The 19,456-nt window shown below is 33.9% G+C and overlaps 2 protein-coding genes across 2 annotated transcripts in view; one reads left to right on the top strand and one right to left on the bottom strand.

The window, feature by feature from the left end:
* Positions 1–15,286, bottom strand: part of LOC111054020 (stromal interaction molecule homolog) — a 70,732-nt gene extending 55,446 nt beyond the window's left edge. The window contains exon 1 of the mRNA XM_039439483.1: positions 14,520–15,286. Within this exon, the coding sequence (XP_039295417.1) occupies positions 14,520–14,802 (283 nt within the window). The 5' untranslated portion in view covers positions 14,803–15,286. The remainder of the gene's footprint in view (positions 1–14,519) is intronic.
* A 389-nt stretch (positions 15,287–15,675) lies between these two features.
* On the top strand, positions 15,676–17,626 carry LOC111054022 (growth arrest and DNA damage-inducible proteins-interacting protein 1). Its single transcript, XM_039439118.1, has one exon. The coding sequence runs from the start codon at positions 15,756–15,758 to the stop codon at positions 16,518–16,520; it is 765 nt and encodes a 254-aa protein (XP_039295052.1). The 5' UTR covers positions 15,676–15,755; the 3' UTR covers positions 16,521–17,626.
* Positions 17,627–19,456: the final 1,830 nt, after the last annotated feature.

Raw genomic sequence — 19,456 nt, 5'->3', positions numbered from 1 at the left:
TATTCAAGAGACATTAGAGACATTATGATATACGAGTACATGAATCTCACCATAGATTTCTATGATTTCGATGTCATTTCGATCATTTTAAATAAGAATATTGCAGCAGGAATTGAAGAACTGAGGAAATATTATACAAATTCAAAACTGACATATTTGTACTGTGTCACCAAAGCTCAAGTTTACATAAGCACCAGGCCTAAAAGTGCCACGAGAGTATGGAATAGACGGAAGAAAGCAAAATGTCCACAGCTGAAATTTCTGTCATCAACTGAAACTATGAGACAAAACTATGAGTCATCAACGGATGATAGTGGAACTCAAAATGTTAACGACTATTAGGCCACTCTCAGGGGCAAGAAAGAGAGCGAACGAAAAGGAGAGGGTTGAAGAGGAGGAGGAGGAAGAGTAAGAAGTGAATCAAAACGAGATAGAAATATTGGAGATGGTCCAAAGCGAACACCGGTCTTCTATATACATAATTAAAAATAAATAAACGGTATGTGAAGTTGAGTAATTAGCAATACACTCAATGTACACACATCTTAATGGCATCCTGAATATTTTTCACTCATAGAAAAGCTATAACAATTATATTGACACACACTAGCACAGTAGTTAATGCACTAATGAGCTGCTACTTTCAAAGGTTGGCAATTAGATTCAATTTTATGGAGATTCGACCTGACTTATATGATTTGGGCCTATTACCTGAGAATTTAGAGGTCTCGTAAAACTTTGACTTTAAAATCAATCAATCAATTAATTTATATTCCAATCAAAACACAAAAAAATCACAATCAAAAATAAATTTCCAATGAAATACAAAAACAGGCTTCATGGCGGGGTGTGCTGAAAAGAAAGAAAATCCTAACTCCGCCTAATAAAGAATTTTTCATTTCATTTCAAAGAAAGGAGGAAAAATACCTAGCCAACTATGGTTTCCCATGTAATAGATAGGTAGAGGGTCTAAAAGTAAGGAAAGAAGGGTGACGAGGAGAAGAGAAAGGGAAGTATTGGAGAAGAAAGTAGGAAAAAAGAGAAAAAAAATGTGCAAAAATTGTAAGCGAGTCCACTTTCAACAAATGTATCTAAATGAATTGTCCTTGCAACAGTAGTTTGAGCAGAAACCTCGAGATTCATACGTCGATATAGAAGAAAACTGTTTGTCCCGGTTTTTATTTCTAGTTTAGTTTTTCTACTAATCTTAGAGTCTATGTAAATATTCGAAGGTGTTCTCGTAATAAATAGTGCATGTCTATACTCGAATTGATGAAATATATATATGCAGATAAAAAAATTGAAATTGAATGATAAACCCTTTTTGAAAAAAGGAATACTTGGCTTGAAACACATTGTTCCTGTGGAATGACCTGTAGTTGTAAGTAGGTTTCTATGCAACAAATTCTTAAAATCCTAATAAAGAATTTTTCATTCTCAAAACTAAAATTGTTGAGTTGTCAAGCTCATCCTACCTATTCAAATATACATTTGGCAAGCCCCTAACACTCCATCCATTTCCAAAAAACAGTTTAATATACTGGCCACACAATGTGCGGCGTATCAGATAATGAGCTGATAAGAACAGAATATCGGGGCACCGAGCTTCGCTCTGGAGTACAAAAGCATAAAAGCATAGTATATATTTATTCATTTATTGATACACAGAACACAATTCTTTCAATTGATTGGGGAAGGACCAACAGGCACAGCCCAAAACTGTATCTTCCTCGAATTTAGATTTATACACTATAGTCCAAAAAGTAGGTTATGTTCCATACACTTTCGAATTCAAGTCCAATTTTCAGTACAAATATTTGAAAACAGAAATGTTCGAATTTTAATTGACAAAATAACACTAATCACTTGGAACTGTGAATTATGATTAATTATGAATAATTTTACCTTTCAAACCCTCAAGGTTTCTTCATCTTTTAGGTCGTGTTTATATTTTACAGCTGACTATACGTCAGCTAATGAATTTCGGGGATGAGATATTTTGATTTTCCACAGACGCACTCGCTCACTCACTTCCATTATCCACAGACGACGAAAGTCTCAGCTGTTTTTCCAAGGATGAATTATCCTTTTAATGTCGTTCAGCGAGTTTTCCTGGTGATGAGACATAGTGCAATCGAATTTTTATATCATAAACCTACTATATTGCAAATTTCATCAAAATCGTTAGAGCCGTTTTCGAGATCCGTTGGACATAAATAACCATATAATAACCAATATATAAATATATACAGAAATTGCTCGCTTAATATAATAGGATACTACACTTTGTATTAGCTATCAGAACCACATCTACCATAGGTAACCTTCTATAATATCTGAAATCAATGCATTGATAACCATTGTGATTAATTACACTCACACGTGTGATTTCATAGAACAACAGACTATATCAACAGTAGCATCACGAAATAGCCATTATTGATGAAAACATCGAATCGAAATATGAAAACATCAATAGTGCAACAGCACGATATCTAACATTAAACATTCCCTCATCCCTCTACCTACAACAATCACGACACTAGAGTGACATTCATTACACACTGTCAGCATTCTATAGAAACAAAATAAAAACTTACCATTTAAACAAACAGTTTGAAGTAAATCTGACTATAGAAATTCAAACAAGACATACATCAGACAACTCATTACTTTGACAGTGACATTGAGAATCCCAAACGAATTTTATTACCTTCATCAATTTACACTGCAACGAAACACCACAAGGCAATACAGTAATTATAATTACTCTCCCACTTATTATTGTACTACTCTCTCACTTCATCAAGACATGAAACCCAGAGAGTTAGTTTATTCTTTGATGGATCTTCATTTGGCTGATTAAATGAGCCTTAAGGCAGATTAATTTCAAAAGAAAATGCAAAACTTGAAATATCTTTTTACAGCTAATTTACCTGTTTCAAGTACTGCATTCAGTAGAAAAACCTCAAAGAAAATAAAAATTTTCCCTGTTTCAATACATGCATCTATAAGAAACTTCACAAATTAAACAGATAATCAAAATCATCACTCAACAATCCACACAATAATAATTACAAACTTGGTTTTCCCTATTGCAGCAGTCTATCACTGAAATTGACCAACACACAACCAAACAAAAATACCAACTAATCAGCAAAAATCATCATGAAATGACTTAATTGTCCTCATTTCCAGCATTTCCTCATCCTGTGATTCAATCCATCAATCATGAAATAGCCACATGACTCTTTTTTGAAACAAGTGTCTGGCGTTGCCATACAAATTACATGGGTGATTTATTAATCAATCAATCTTCTTCAGGGTGATTTATCAATTAATCTATCTTCTTCAATCACATTGTATCTCTGAGCCGATTACTTATTATCATAGAAGAACAATTTTAACTATAGTTTATCTGTGTAGACTGTAGAAGAACTATGGTATCTCTATGCTATCACAACCATGGAACTTTTAATATCTCTACAATCAAACCACTATGCCAATTACTAAATTATAATATTATATTTGACCTGACTGGAAAGTACTCTTGTGTGAGAGTTCTCAAGTCGCACCTGATCAATTTCAGGGCATATCACGTGTGTAACCGAAACACGGGAACTGTCCCAGAAATTTCTTGGGATATCTACAGACAGGGATATCAAAGATTTAGGGATCTTTGGATTACCAAATCAGAATGAATTCACTCGGCTATGGCAGCTCCATAAAAATAAAGGAGGGGTTATGCTTCAAGTCTTGAATGCTATAAGATCTTCAACTCTTTACAGAAAAAAAATCCGTCAAATATGAATATTAAATATTCTATCTCTGAATGTTATATAAGTAAGTGCTTAGAAAGAACAAGTACAGTAGCTTGAAACAAGCTCTTTAATTCACTCTTCACAAGAATCTTTTCAATTTTCCAGTAGAGTTTCTTTCTCACAGTAAGTAAGGAAATGTACAGCTTTGCTTGGACCCCCTTCCACACTTCACAAGAATCTATTCTCGCTTCTCGGTATAGTGATCACCCCTCCCCCCACCATATATCACAGTGATTGTAGATCACTTCTTCACTGATCCGTGACAGAGTTGCAAGTCACGTGAGCTCAACTAATTTCGCATCTTCTTTTTTCCTCTTTCTTCTTCTTCTTCTTCTCCATCATCGTGCATTGCTACTGAACTAACGTTATCATTCTAGATAGAAGAGTCAGATGAGGCAAGAGGAAACTGACTCTACAACCTATTCCAAGAAAATTATGGTTAATAGTGACTATTGATTAGATCTCATTTAGATTGTATATTCCAATAGCGCTAGTCAACTATACCAACCACTAGAAATGGTGTGAATGTGACTTAAGTGAAAAGGTACTTGTAATAGTTTTCACGATTCAAATACTCCAATAGATGTTCTAGTTTGTTAAACCTACTGAAGACAAGTTACTGGAACCATGAACCATGTCAACATAGACCTGTACCATATAGAAAAGAAAGCACAAGTACTTGTGCTATCTTTTCTCTATCTATGCCTATACTTTAACCATGTTGATACTCATCTGATCCAGTACCTGTTCAAGTAAGTGTACACACAGTTCAAGTTACATGCTTCCGGTAACCTGCTTCGACCCTCCAGTAACCAGAATATCCAACCATTAACCGGAAACGTGAAAACCAGGCATAAACACTGGTAAAACGCTAATATTTTAGTAAACAATAACTAGTATCTTTCAGGAATGAAATTTCAAATCTATATATGAGTATTTTTTAAATAGACTTTCATTAGTAGACCGAGTTGGTGGTTAGCCAACAAGCGGCCACCCGTCCAATCAGAGTACCGATCGCTCATCATACCTAATCTCAGTGGTTGGGATTCACATTTTTTTGCAGGACAGGGGTTTTCTTGAATTCAATCAGTTTTTCAATATTAATTTTACCTGAGTACCAAACAGAATATCGACCACTCATCATAGTTAATCTCAGTTATTGAGATTTAAATTTAAATAGGACAAGGACATAGGGCATTGTTTTTTTTTATTAAAATCAATCAGTTTTTCAATATTTTACCAGTCAAGAAATTAGGAGTGGTTGACTCAAAGCTTAGACTGACATCCAATCGTCAGATTAGATAAGTGACGTACCCTCAGTACTCCCTTTGGAAGGGTGACTGCTTGGGATCAGCTCCACACGGACAGTTATGAGCTTCAAAATCACTCCCAGGAGTTCGAAACTGAACTTAAACTCTATACTCGACTCAACCACTGACTGAAGAAGTGGTTAGACTGACACCCAATCGTCAAAATAGATAAGTAACGTACCCTCGGTACTCCCGTTGGAAGGGTGACTGCTTGGGATCAGCTCCACACGGACCGTTATGAGCTTCAAAATCACTCCCAGGAGTTCGAAACTGAACTAAAACACTATTCTCATGCAAACCTCATCGTCATCCATAATACATGCACAAGCCTAGAACTCAAGTCGGAATCATTCTCAGCAATCCAAAAATAGATAACATTATGTTAAGACCGGTAGTTTGTATTGAAATTCACGAAAGTAATTCAAATTTGAAGTCACAGTTTCCGTAAGTTCAGAAATTTACTACGAACAAAACAAAACAATAAATCGCCATGCTCTCATTTAGAATTGGAGATCATAAAATTTTCCACGGCTCTCGACTCTTTGACAGTTTACTCAACACATGGAGCTGGCATTTCCACAAACATCAGCACCGCCATGATGAATCACTATTTACTAAATGAATGATTATTATTTTTGGACAGAAGGTGCTTATTCTGGCTGAAAACCGGCTAAAAATAAATTAGTGAAAGTTCACACTGGACTTAAATAGCAGTCTCCTCCTAGAGAATATGAGCGAAATTAATTCCAACTCAACCTGTCACTGTTCAACTAATTTGAGTTTAAAATTGATTCTAATTATATGTGACGTGATAGCATCAAACAATTAACCAGCTTTAATAACTGTTTTTAGGCTCTATAAATGGCACCTTCCAAAATTAATGTCCATCACTTTTCAGTCCTTGATGTTATTAACCAAAATCAGGAAATGCATACGTTCAAAATAAAGTTACTACTAATTACTGTATAGTGAAGCCTCAGATAAGAATATTTAGATTGCAATTACTAGCAATATTCTATCAATGAATATTCCAACGATTCTAGAAATGAAACGTGTTTTTCAAATTAGAGAGAATCATTTGTGTTTTTTCAAACACAAATCATTTTTTCTTTCAAGATTAGAGAGAATTTAAAATTTCAGTTTTAGATAACATTTGTTTCAAGTCATATTCATTCAACCAAAAAACATTCCCAAGTTCCTCGACATCAACTTTTCAAATTTTCTGATGATACAAGCAATCGCCAATTTCACGTTTTTATTGTTGCAAAAACAAATTTAATTACGAGAAAGGCCAAGGCTGAGCTCATCACTGATAAGAGATCAAACCAATACTACAGACATTCTGATTTAGTAACCAATATGTTCACTGTCATCAACAAAATCTACCAGCGTAATAATCAGCACTAAATTTACAAGTAAATAGATGTCGAACTTGATGAGTAGTTTGTTTACAGTTTATTCTTGAGATTTATTGAAAGTTTCTGAACAGTCTCTGATGAAATAAACGAGACGTAGAACTATTCAAAACTCATCAACAATTAGGAAAACTATTTAATAAATAACAAAAAATTGAGTTACAAATAAGATTCATGGATTGATACAGTCCAATTTAAATATCAACTAGCGATAGATAGAACCATATGAATATACTAACGGAACGTGATAATTTCATTCGGAACGAATTCCATGATTAGATACTTATTTAAGCACAAATAATTATAAAAATAGCAGGCTTATTGTACGAAGCCGCTAATCATCTCAAGTTCAAAGCATCGATACTTATCCATCAAAATAGTGGAATAAAATTTTGAAATTCTACAAAAACTAACAGAACGTGATAATTTCATTTGGAACAAATTCCATGATTAGATACTTATTTAAGCACAAATAATTATAAAAAGAGCAGGCTTATTGTACGAAGCCGCTAATCATCTCAAGTTCAAAGCTTCAATACTTATCCATCAAAATAGTGGAATAAATTTTTGAAATTCTACAAAAACTTATACGCAACAATGCATTGAAGAGTAATTTCTTTTGGAATGGGAATAGTGGTGCAACTAGTTGAATCACAATATCAGAAAATTGGATTCATTTGATAATTTGAAATGTATGTAATTGATCAGTATTTGGAAAATATCTAAAACACAATATGAATTTTACTGAAAGTATCCTTCTCATAGATGACTTGTAAAAAATTAAATACTGTAAACAATTCATTCTATTCGAAAAGAGCTTCAATTGACTGTCGTGACTACCACAATTATTTGAAGTTACTGTTATTATTTCACGTTGGCATAGATAAGCTTTGCTTCAACTGCACAAAAAATATACTAAATTAAATTTATACTTTGAAATATCTGGAAATTATATTTACGTTTCAAAAATCACTTTAAATTTGGAATTTCCATGGACTGACGTTTTCCCATTTTTAACTACTTGTCCTACTTTAAGACACAATAAATTAAAATAAGACAAAATGAATACAAAAAACCAACATGGCGGAGCAGACAGTGACGCAAGCAGCTATAGTAAAAAGTGCCAGTATAGTTAGAATAGGGGACATTGGTGTTATTCATAAGATATGCTGACAGATTGAAGTGAATCTCAGTATTATGAGAACAATTGAACACCTTATCTCGAACATGTTATAATACTTAGACCAATGAACTTGGCCTAAACTATTGCTGATAGCTGCAACCGGCTACTGAAACACGTTACCTAAACAAATTTAAAAAGTGTCTCTTAATTCAAGTTGCGGATAAATTTAAATCCCTTTTAAAGTAAGCCTGAGCAATGACGTCAATGAGGCATTAAGTCTACAAACACCAGGCAAAAAATCCATGAATTTTAATTACTTTATTAATAGTGGAGAAGTAGAGTGTTTTTCAGTTTCTTAAGAAAAACTACAAATTTAAATGTTTGTTGTAGTAATGATATCTGGTTTACGCGTATTTTACATAAATGAATAGCTTACAAATTTTATTCTCTTTTGTATTTTTAACTTTTTAATTCATTTTCCACTCAGTTTTATAGCTATGCTTTGAACATTCCTTCAAAATGTATAAATTGAAAAGATTAATGTAATTCATATTTGTAAATAAATGATAGCGATAATAAAATGATAGTGGAAAAATGATAGTGAACGAATAAAATGATGATCATGATCATCATTATTATAATTATCAATTTGAAAAGCCTAAAAATTATTTTTCATTCTAATTGGATCTTAAAAACTATGTAGTTGAAAGAATGAACTTTAATCTTTCTTTCTGATCAACAGTTTGAAACGAAATACGGCATCGAACTTTTTTGACACTAACCAGTTTTCTTGCATTAAATTCGCAACACTTTGACCTACTTGAGAGGAAATCAATATTATCGACATACAAGGTAACGCATTTCAGTTAACTTATTCTCTGTTGAACCAGTCTTACTGAAATACAAGTGTATTATGTAGCAAATGAAAAATCAATAGATCATAATATATTTTCTTTTGTGTCTTCAGTTTCTAAATAACAATTCCAAAAGAATGATGTTACTGTTTCCTCTAAGATTATTCAAATCTTTAGAGCTTATTATTGAGGACTGAGGGAAGGAGTTCGTTCTTTTTTTTTCTTTTTGAACTTCACCCACATTTTTGCAAATTTTAAATGGGTTGATAGTCAAATATTAATTAGCCAATATAAAAAATAGAATGTGTTTTAATTGCACGTCTATTAGACACAACGATAAAAAAATTATACAAAAACTATCGGACGTCCAACCGACACCCACCCTATGATAAAAAAATGAATCAATCAACCAATAAAACTTTTATTCAGAAATCCAAACCTATCTGGAAATACAATACTCAACATGTGTACCGTATCGTAATATTTTACAACGTATAGAGATAATCTTGAAGCTTATAGTGAGTTTGATCTCACATAGAAAACAATTTGAGGGACATAATAATTTATAAAATATCAACCGTTATAATATGGGAGGAAGGTCTCGTACACAATACATAACCACATGATATCTCCAAGTTCAATGCAAGGCAGACTTTTCCCTATATTACAGAATTGCATGTTTCTAGTGGAAATTGGGATTTTGGGATACAGGAACTCCAGTAAAAGTTGAACTGAATCATATCCAATCATTCTAGTACGGACCAAGAAAAAAAACTTGAAAAACCCACTTCACATAGAAACAATGCTGGATTTGTACGACAGAATACTCGGGGTATAAAATACTTGACTGTAAATACACAAATGAATTTGAACTAGCATCATAGATCACCTCCCCCCCCCCATTTTCTTTTATCTCTCTTCAAAACAAAGGTGAAAAAACAAGAACGATGGTAAGGAGAGATGAAAATACAGAAAGAGATTCACTGTAAAAGACAATATCTAACTCAGTAGGACTCTCAGCTGTTTGAAAGATCAATGCGACGCCTTATTTAGATGTTTGGCACATTGTGTGAATGTGAGAGAAAGAAAATATCGAATAAGAATGAATAGAAACTAAGGAGAGGACAAAGAAAGTGTGAGAGAGAAAGAAAGAACGTGAATACACCAAGCGAGATTCAAGTGATCAAGCCATAGATATATGTATATAAGATAGTAATCGTTTAAGGTTAGCTTTTCCAAGTCCAAATCTGGATGGAATTGACATCAAGCTGAGATTATCAAGAAGCGCACACTGAAATGTTTACAGACAACTTGAGACACCAGAGGTTGAGATAACTTAGAAGTTTGGATGTAGATCGTGAGATTGAGTGAAGTCGCATGTCGCACGGCGGTATATTAGGCTATGTTTGAAATTCAGATCGATCACAATTCACAAGAGGTTGGTTCACACAGCTCAAGTTGAAAATTTACTTTCCAAAACCAGCCAAAGACTGATCAATTTGGAAGTGAAAATCAACAGAAATCAGTGATTTATATTACGATAAGTCTCCTCGTCGATATTTGATCGACAATTAGTGATTTGAGAGTTGATTCTCGATCAATGCTGAGTCACCTCTTCAGGGGCGGAATGTCTCAAGAATAGTTGACCGAGCGAAGTGAGGTCTCAGATTCAAGTCGACGGTTTGGCATTTCTCTTAATGTTTAAATGTTGCGCATTTACGGCGAAACGCGGTAATAGATTTCCATGAAATTTGACAGGTATGTTCCGTTTTAAATTGCGCGTCGACGTATATACAAGGTTTTTGGAAATTTTGCATTTCAAGGATAATATAAAAGGAAAAAGGAGCCTCCTTCATACGCCAATATTAGAGTAAAAATCAGAATATAGAATTATTCATCATAAATCAGCTGTTTAGTGGACTATAATACTACCCGTTCAAAAACATCGAACATCTTGAAAATGTATCTTTCAATCAAAGTTAGTAGACAGTTGACTATAATACCACCCGTTCAAAAACATCGAACATCTTGAAAATGTATCTTTCCATCAACGTTATAGACAGTAGTTGCAGTCAGACCTGATCACACTCACATTCCGGGACGACACGTCACGGTACGATAGGACAGAAAGCTCTATGTTTGTTTATTTAGGATTTTTCCTAGACATTTTAAATTGATAAATTATTTATTAATTTTTGAGAAAACATAACAACAGTTCACTGTAACTTACTGAGCGCGAGGTCTACTGTTCACAGAACTACTAGTGTATATATACTATATAGATTGTGTCTATATACTATTCTAGGGGATGTCTCTCATCGAAATTTACCTAGATGTCACTCACAGTTTGAGAGGAAATTCCAATTTCTCTTTTTGAAGGATGCAGATTTGCGTAGGTGTGTTTTGAAGCAACATTTCTACAGTGCTTTCTTCATTCGAAAGTTTCAAATTTTCCATCACTAATCCGTCTAATGTCCTAAATCACTTCCCCCTACACATAAGCTATGGAAATATATAAACGTTAGCATGATAGTTAATTTGATACTTGAAGTATCAATTAAGGTCTCCCTATTCAAATCTATAACTAATTCACATTCCTACTACATAATTATATGAAACTTCCAATTTCAAACTCAAATGAAGATTCATTCGTACTTTTCGTTTACTTACTTTTGGATTAACAGAAAATATAATACGAACATCAGCATGGAATAATCTAATAATTTGATACTTAAAGTCTCTCGTACTTAAGGTCTCTCTACTCAAATCTACAACTGATTCACATTCCTACAACGTACTTGAACTCTCATTCTCAGACACAGAGAAAAATTCAAATGTTCCTCCACAATGCACAAAAACACTTAGAAAATGGGGACATTAAAATAAACTAGTCTACTCATTCAGGTAAAACAGTTCAAGCTAAGTGATAAATTCTATTAAGTTGTTCCTATTGACGTTGTCAACTCATACACATCCATGGAACTATATTCGCCAGTTATATATCGTAAATGTTTGTAACTAGATAGACATGGAATATAGAATAGAATTACTTTTTTATTTGTTGACGTGGCTAAGTTTGGACAGTAATGTCTACTCTACCACTATAAACCATCAAACATGACTTGAGTGAAAGATATTCCCATTTTACAGATCAAGGATCAAGATTCAAATAAATAAATGAAGATATGTCCCAGTACTTTGGAGCACGTCCTCTACTAAAAAAAAGTTTACAGTAAATTTGTGAAAATTATAATATGATATTCGACTGACGAGTCACATGGGACGAAAAATTATGATAAAATATCATAGTATACAAGTTCTCAATCGAGATTTGAAACCACTAGCCCAACAAAAATGATGAAGCTAAGCGTAATCCGAAAAATGATGAAGCTATAGATACTCCAAAAAATGATAAAGCTAAGCATAATCCAAAAAATGAAAAAAATGATGAAGCTATGCATAATCCGAAAAACGAAAAAAAATGATGAAGTTAAACATAATCCAATCTACAAAGTATAGCCATAAAATAAGTATAGGTTAGTAGGATACCTAACTAATATATAACTAGTAGGATACCTATATTTTCTCTATGGTAAAATCTAGTCAACTCGTGCAGAACAAATTTGTTCAAGCATTTTTGTGTGACACAATGAACTCATTGTTCCAACAAGACACAGAGTGACGATTCAGGGTTATTGGGTTGAGTTGAGGTTGAGCTTAGCAGCATCGAGAAATGAAAGTCGATCAACTTCACTGACCTTCCATAAGCTGGCGTCTTGCATAATATTATAATGTTCGGTAATTGGATGAGGCTTTGCCCAACAGCTGACATGTCATAGCTATGGGCTCTATTCTGTGCAGTTCTAGTGCAGACAGCTATTATATTGTATCGCCTTAAGCATTAATGTCGTAATACGTCTGACTACATATTGCATTATTTCAATAGTTCGACAATGTTTTACCGAAGTTGAAAAGAATGTTTAGGTAATCTTGATTATAAAATAAATCAGGTCATTTAGCCTAATATACAGCAGATTATTAGGCGATAAATTACAGTGAACTATTACATTAACTTATAATACAGTGGATTAACTTTCTTTATTTATTCGAGTGAGACTGTTTAAAAAACTAATCTTATGGGATACACTATTTCAGGGAGACTGACATCAGAAAATGATTCTATTTATCCAAGTATGCCTGATTCAATTCATCCATTAGACAATAATTAAGGAAACAATCAGAGATAACAAACCATCATAGAGATCTAGCAGCGACCATCCTTCATAAAAATTTAGTACCTGCATGGAACGGAAATGCCTGACCAGTATTAGAGCACATACTGGAAACAACTATGTTATTACATAAGACATTTTACGCTTGTGTAGTGTGTGTACACCCTAATATTATCATCCTATTATTTTTTCTTATTTCTTTCGTACCTTATTTCTTTTGTGAAACCACCTAATATTATCATCCTATTATTTTTATTTTTTTTTGTATATCAATTTTGTAAAACCACCTAATATTATCATCCTATTATAATTATTATTTCTTTCTTTCGTATCAATTTTGTGTAACCAATCTGTATTCAATGAGGTTTCTTTTGGAGAAAGCCTGTAAGCCTCTGTAGCATATCCTGTAGTTTTTCTATCGATGTAATAAATTAATAAATAAAGTCAACTGGTCCCGTTAGAAATAGTTGCAACAATGAAGAGCTAATCAAGAAACTTATTTAAAAAATTAACATTTATGAATTAAATAACTTAAGGTCTGTACACCAGATAGCGATCTGCGGGCAACGATATCTACTGACTTCCCAAGACCGCTCTGATCCAGACCTCCAATAGCCTACTTAATTTATAAATTGTTTATTAGCTACTCATGAAAAGAAGAACTTCCATTGATATCAGGTATTTAAGAGAAGAATGATGATTACGCTGTGGAGTAGGGGTCTCCAACCTTTTTCTCTCAATGGCCACATTCTAAAATTTTGGAAGACTTGGCGGGCCAGCAAGGTGGGGTGGGAATAAAGTCACCCCCCAACACTTTTATGAATTTCATTTAATCCAATAGTGATTTTTATTATTTTTTGCTTAGTTTTACAAATTGCTATTTCATTGTGATAACTTTATTGATGAAGAACTTGTCGATATATAAGTTATTAATTTATGTATTTGAGTACTAAATATAAATATGATCATTGAAAAGCTTGAAGAGAAAACATATTTTTAGTGAGAAGATTGCATTTGTTTACAACTTAGAATTTCCGCTTATTTATGATCAAACTTTGATGTTTCCATCATAGGGATTGATTGTTTATGCTTATCTGACGGTTTACAGCTAAATTTAATTTTACGTTGAAAAAGAAGTGACGAGTGAGCAAGTAGGTAGGCTACAATACTTATATTTAATAGTAAAAATGAAGTTTTTAATAAGCTAGCTTTCCTCGGGCCACATAAGATCTGTTTGGGAAGGATTGAGATCCCTGCTGTTGAAGATACTGCAGCTATCAGATATCTAAGAAAATAGTTCTATTCTGGGATACAAATATTGACTTTCTGTACTTATAAACTTGATTAAACTAGGTAATTAGAAACTTTTACTTAGATAAGCCAGCCTATATTGAAGATTGCCCAATTTTTATTACGGTAACTCAAGTATCAAAACCTCATACATTGAACATTAACAATATATTGAAAGAAAGCGATAATAGAAGAAGATATTTTTTTCTTATTTTATTCACTGAAAACCGATAAAAAGACACGTGTTGCTTTATAAATGGTTTAGCTGGGGATGAAGAGCAGACTATAACTTATTAGAAAATTATAGAGGTAAGAAGTAGTTATTTCGAATAGCTTAAAAATAACACCTGCATATGGTTCAGGATAATGATGGTTGTTGCTGAATTTCTATTTTGGTCCAGATTATCTCTGAAAATTTGACTTTTTGTCAGTTGAGGTTAGGTAGAATTTTATGTAATTAAAATAAGAACTCACCTGGATCCAACCTTGCTGCAGCATGAGAATGAGCTTCATCTAAAACAGATGATGATGAAGCCCTTTGGAGGGTCCTACTGACATATCCAGCCGCTGTATATTGTCTATACAATTTTTCAGTCGATGACATTTCTGGCGAACTATCACTACCTGTACTTTTTTCACTTCTCTCACTCTCACTAGATTGTAATTTTCTACCAGTTCGATGCTGCTCGAATTCACTGTTGCCCGAACACTGCACTATTATCCAAAATAAAACCAATGTTTTTCTCAGTAATTTCATTTTGCTAAGAAAACCTTGAGCCCGCAATTAGGTTTTGGGCCTTCAATAGAAATTCACTTCAACATAAGCGATGCACTAATCCCGTAATCCACTAAGGTAACGAATTTATCAAATGCATTTCGGTTTATTTTGAAAACAAAGCCCTGGTAATGAAATGCCCCAGACGTAGGCAATTTGAGAACACTTGATAAACTTTTTAACTACTCACTCCAAGGTTAATAATCCCAAAACTTTGTATCGTTTTATAAACCAAATTTTAAAAGAAATCACGTTGACATTTGGGTTAAAGATAATGAAGTGCATGCAAACTTTAAAATTCTAAGTGAGGTGACCTTATAAGTACAAAAATTGGAGGAATTAACGCCGCATACATTTACATTTCACATACACAACACCTGGGAACAAGACACTCAATACATCATGCTATGAACATCAAACGAAAGTACCAAACGAAAAAGCCTGCTGCTTGCGATCACAGACGTGAGTCGTCCGCTATCAAAAAACCATATGAGATTTGGTTGACTAGTTGCTCACTAGGTAGCAGCACCTTACGGCATGCATTTGAACAAGAATAAAATAGTTAATAAAAAATATTGTTTTGGAAACAATTTATCACTAGCTTAAAAATTTGGGAAAACATCCAATTTCTTGTTTTTTTTCTGATTGAGGGGAAATAAATGAATGAAAAAATGGATGAAAGTTTGACACTATCTTTTTTCTAATAATTCCTATGAAATATGTAGAATATACGCTATTTATTTTTCAATTCTATTTTATTGATTTGAATTTATTATAAAGTTTTATATATTCATAAATTATAGCTTGATCAAAACTGACAAGTCATTGACAAAATAGACCTATTCTATCATCAAGAAAGCAGTGATAAAGTTCGCCATTTTGAAAATTGTAGGTTAGTTGTTAGGTTATGTTCTAAAAATTTTACTCAAGCAAACATGGCATTGTTATTTGAATCAAAGGTTTCTAAATTTAAAGGTATACTGAGTGTTTTTCAATGCAGCAGTGTAAAACTCCTATCGAACGATGCAGCGGTTGCAAATGTTGCTACAGAACCTGCGGAAGATGAACACGAACTGGCGAGACGAGAGCGTGAAGAAATGATCGAAAGGAAGCGCAACGTATCGCGTTTGACAGCACCACATAGAAATATTGTTAACGATCAACTACCGTATCCTGAACCTCAGGCTAAATTTCATTTATCCGTGAAATACCGTCGGAGAATGTACGGGAGGTATGGCAGTGCTAGTGGGGTAGAACCGGGGGTCATGTGGCCTACAGTGAAGGACATTGAGGAAAGAAGTGAGTATGAAAGCTTGAAGTATCCACATACCATTCAAGAAATGGTAAAGAGCCAAGTAAACGCTATTCTAGAAGCGGAAGATACAATCGCTAAAAGACAGCAAAAGATAGCTGCCAACATGAAAAAGTTAGAACAGTGGAAAAAGGAATTGAACGCAAAACGAGAGCATAAACTGAAGGCAGCGATGGCTGAACGACAAAACAAGGAACGATTGATAGAAGAGGTAAGAAGACACTTCGGATACACTGTTGATCCCAGAGAAGAGCGGTTCCAGGAGATGCTGGAAAAGAAGGAAAAAGAAGAGAGGAGAACAGCCAGAGAGCAACGTAAACAGCTCCGAGAAGAAAAGTATCTTGAAGAACTCATGGCAAAAAGTGATAAAAAAGATGCTAAAAAATAATTATTTAGCATTTTTGAACAGACTTTAATTTTTGTTAAAAATGTGTTTTCAGTAGATCTATTTAGATAGAAATCCTTTAATACTGGCAAAGAAGAGTGAGTCATTGTTAAAGACCTTATTTAGTGTGTTAAATACCGTACTAGAAACATCTCAATGCTGATATTGGACAGTTGTAGGTAGGAAACTACCATTTCAATAAAGCATATTTTGTTGTCAGTAAAGTTCAGATTAGTATCAATTCTTCAACTATTATAACTATGCATATAATTTTTACTTGTATTTTTCTATTGTTCTCCAAGGGTTTTATTTTGGTACTGTAATGGTACCAAACCCTGTAAGGGTTTACACATTTACCATTGTCGATCAATAATCAGACTCAATAATCAATTCTCACCACATCAACAGCTGGATTATCAGCCATTGGTTGTTTTCACACTTACCGGGACGACAGGACAGAAAGCTCTCCGATTGGCTGATTCTCAATAATTCCACATAATCAGCCAATTGGAGAACTTCCTTTCAAGTTCTGCCGAGCTATCCTGGAATCTGTAAGTGTGAGGACCTACTACCTACTTCTAATGTTGCTTCCACATTTTGGCTCAATGACGACAAGCGGCAGTGTGTGGAAGAGTGGTCTGCCAGCGCTGGCCTACGTTGGGTTACCAGGGTGAGCCAAAATGTGGACTTGTCATAAGTTAGTGTCGGCCGACAATCGAAAAAACGGCCAATCTTGGGATGGTACTAAACACGTTACTTGAAAATCTGCAAATACAATCATTCATTTAAATCTGAGTTTTCGTTTCTGCGTAAATGCCATCGTCGACCACGACAGGGTGAGGATCTTGTCTAAATAACCTAGAAGAATATGTTCAATTCAAATATTCTTTATTCCTTCAAGTATTTACAGTGAAAAACTCAATAATTACGAAATTCCTCGACAAAGACTAAACGTGTGCGTGTGGAGGAGAGTTCCATAGACAGCACAAGCAGTCACTACATAAAATAATTAGGCTACAATAGAAAAGATAAGCTTCAGAATATAATAATGGATTAAATACAAATTCAAATAATAGTAAAATAAGAAATAATACTTAATTAAGAAATAATAATTAAGAAATAATACTTAATTAAGAAATAAAAAGAAAAATATTAACTAAACTTGGGATTGATTTTATTTTTTGTACAGGCCAATAAATTTCAGGGAATGAAGGAGGCTATGAATTCGCGTCGTGTATTTATTTTGTAATGTAATGAATTGATAGAGGGAAAAAATCAATATGATAAATCCTTTGATAGTTCTTGCTTTCTGATAGTTATCGAATATAACGTGAGCGGAGCAGAGCTTTGGCTGCCTCCCAGCCAATGTGATACAGCCACCTGTCCACACCCCTTCGGTAAACGGCTAGACTATACACCTCCGCCTCTCTTATTACATTCGGCAAGTTTCTATATAAAATGTGAGCCAGGTAAAATGAATTTGACAGTTCTGACCCATGTTTCAGTTGTGGAACATAAAAATTATAGTTAGTCCTGTGGCGAGTTTCATACCGGAAATTTAAATGTGTTTCATCTAAGATCTGAGTTTTATATCTATTCACGACAAAAGACTGAAGCTAAAAGTATCAAATTCAGCACAATTAGTCCCCTAAAATACAATAAATTTTATCAAGAACCATGGTGAACATACATTACTTTTCTTTTGGACTGATGTATTGAATAATATAAAGTAGGAAAATATCAACTCACGCACTGAATAACTATCTGGAGGTTGCAATGATGCTACGGTTTATCAAATTTTTGTCAACCGAACAAAATTAGAAGGTCTGGTGTGGTCACTCCTACCTCCATTACATTAGTCATTGTACACATGACTTGTGCGTGGGTGATGAAACTGATGATCATTTTATTTACTTCATGAAGATCATTTCGCCTTGGTATGGTGACATCATTATTGATTCACCAGCAATGAGAAATAAATTCATTAAAAAATGCAATTGATACAGTTAGGGTGAATTCACAAGACAGAGTGGAGTGGCAAAGGTAGAGGGGGTAGCAGGGAAGGTCGCTGAGTGTTGAAAATAATAATGTATCTGCTTTCTTCTACCCGACCTTCACTGTTCTATTACGTTCCGACACATTTGAATGCACGCAATTCTTTTCTACACTGTAAGCTACCTTCGCCGCTCCACTATTCTTTGATCCTTAGAGCAGAAAACTATCAAAAGCATTAGAAATAATGGTCCACCATTCATATTGTCAATAATATTCAATCTACACTTCAAAAACAGGCATCACCTTGATCCTTTACTTATTTTCAGCTCATGGAGCGATAAAACAATATCAAGTAACATGATATCTTGTGTATAGTAGAATTGAATGCAATGACTATTTGCAATGCAGTACTCACATTACGTAAACAGAGCAGAGTGATGTAATGAGGAGTATTTTGTGAAGCTTCTCTTCAGAAGAATGTGTGAAAAATAATTTCAAAGAAGATTCAACAAATCCCTAAACAATCATTTCAAGTATTCCTTATTGGACTGAAGAAGGGTAATTTTTTTGAAAAATATATTACTATATAGATATGTAATAGAAATTGAATTGCTGTAGCTTTTAATAGTAGAAAGAGTTTGAAAATAATTCACTACTTGTTTTAAACCTAAGGAATCACCAGATCACCTCTGAACACAAAGCTTAACTTTATACTTCCTTATTAAGGTGCGTACAGATATACGCGCTTCCAACACGCTCCGCCCTCGCTCCGATCATGAACGTTACGTGAGATGTTAGCTCTTCTCGCGTTCCACTCTAGCTCCCCGGTCGATCATCAATCGATCTGCTCGAGTGACGTTCGATTGCGGAGCAGAGCGAAAGTCTGTACACACCTTAAGATTGAAGTAGCATGATTGTAATGAAAAATTTGTAGAAACTTGAAA

The sequence above is a fragment of the Nilaparvata lugens genome, chromosome 12 (assembly GCF_014356525.2).
Source record: "Nilaparvata lugens isolate BPH chromosome 12, ASM1435652v1, whole genome shotgun sequence".
Classification (NCBI taxonomy): domain Eukaryota; kingdom Metazoa; phylum Arthropoda; class Insecta; order Hemiptera; family Delphacidae; genus Nilaparvata; species Nilaparvata lugens.
This window is presented reverse-complemented; position numbering and strand designations above follow the sequence as displayed.

Excerpts from the sequence above, each read along its gene's own strand:
- LOC111054022 (XM_039439118.1), top strand. The coding sequence starts at position 15,756 with ATGGCATTGTTATTTGAATCAAAGGTTTCTAAATTTAAAGGTATACTG.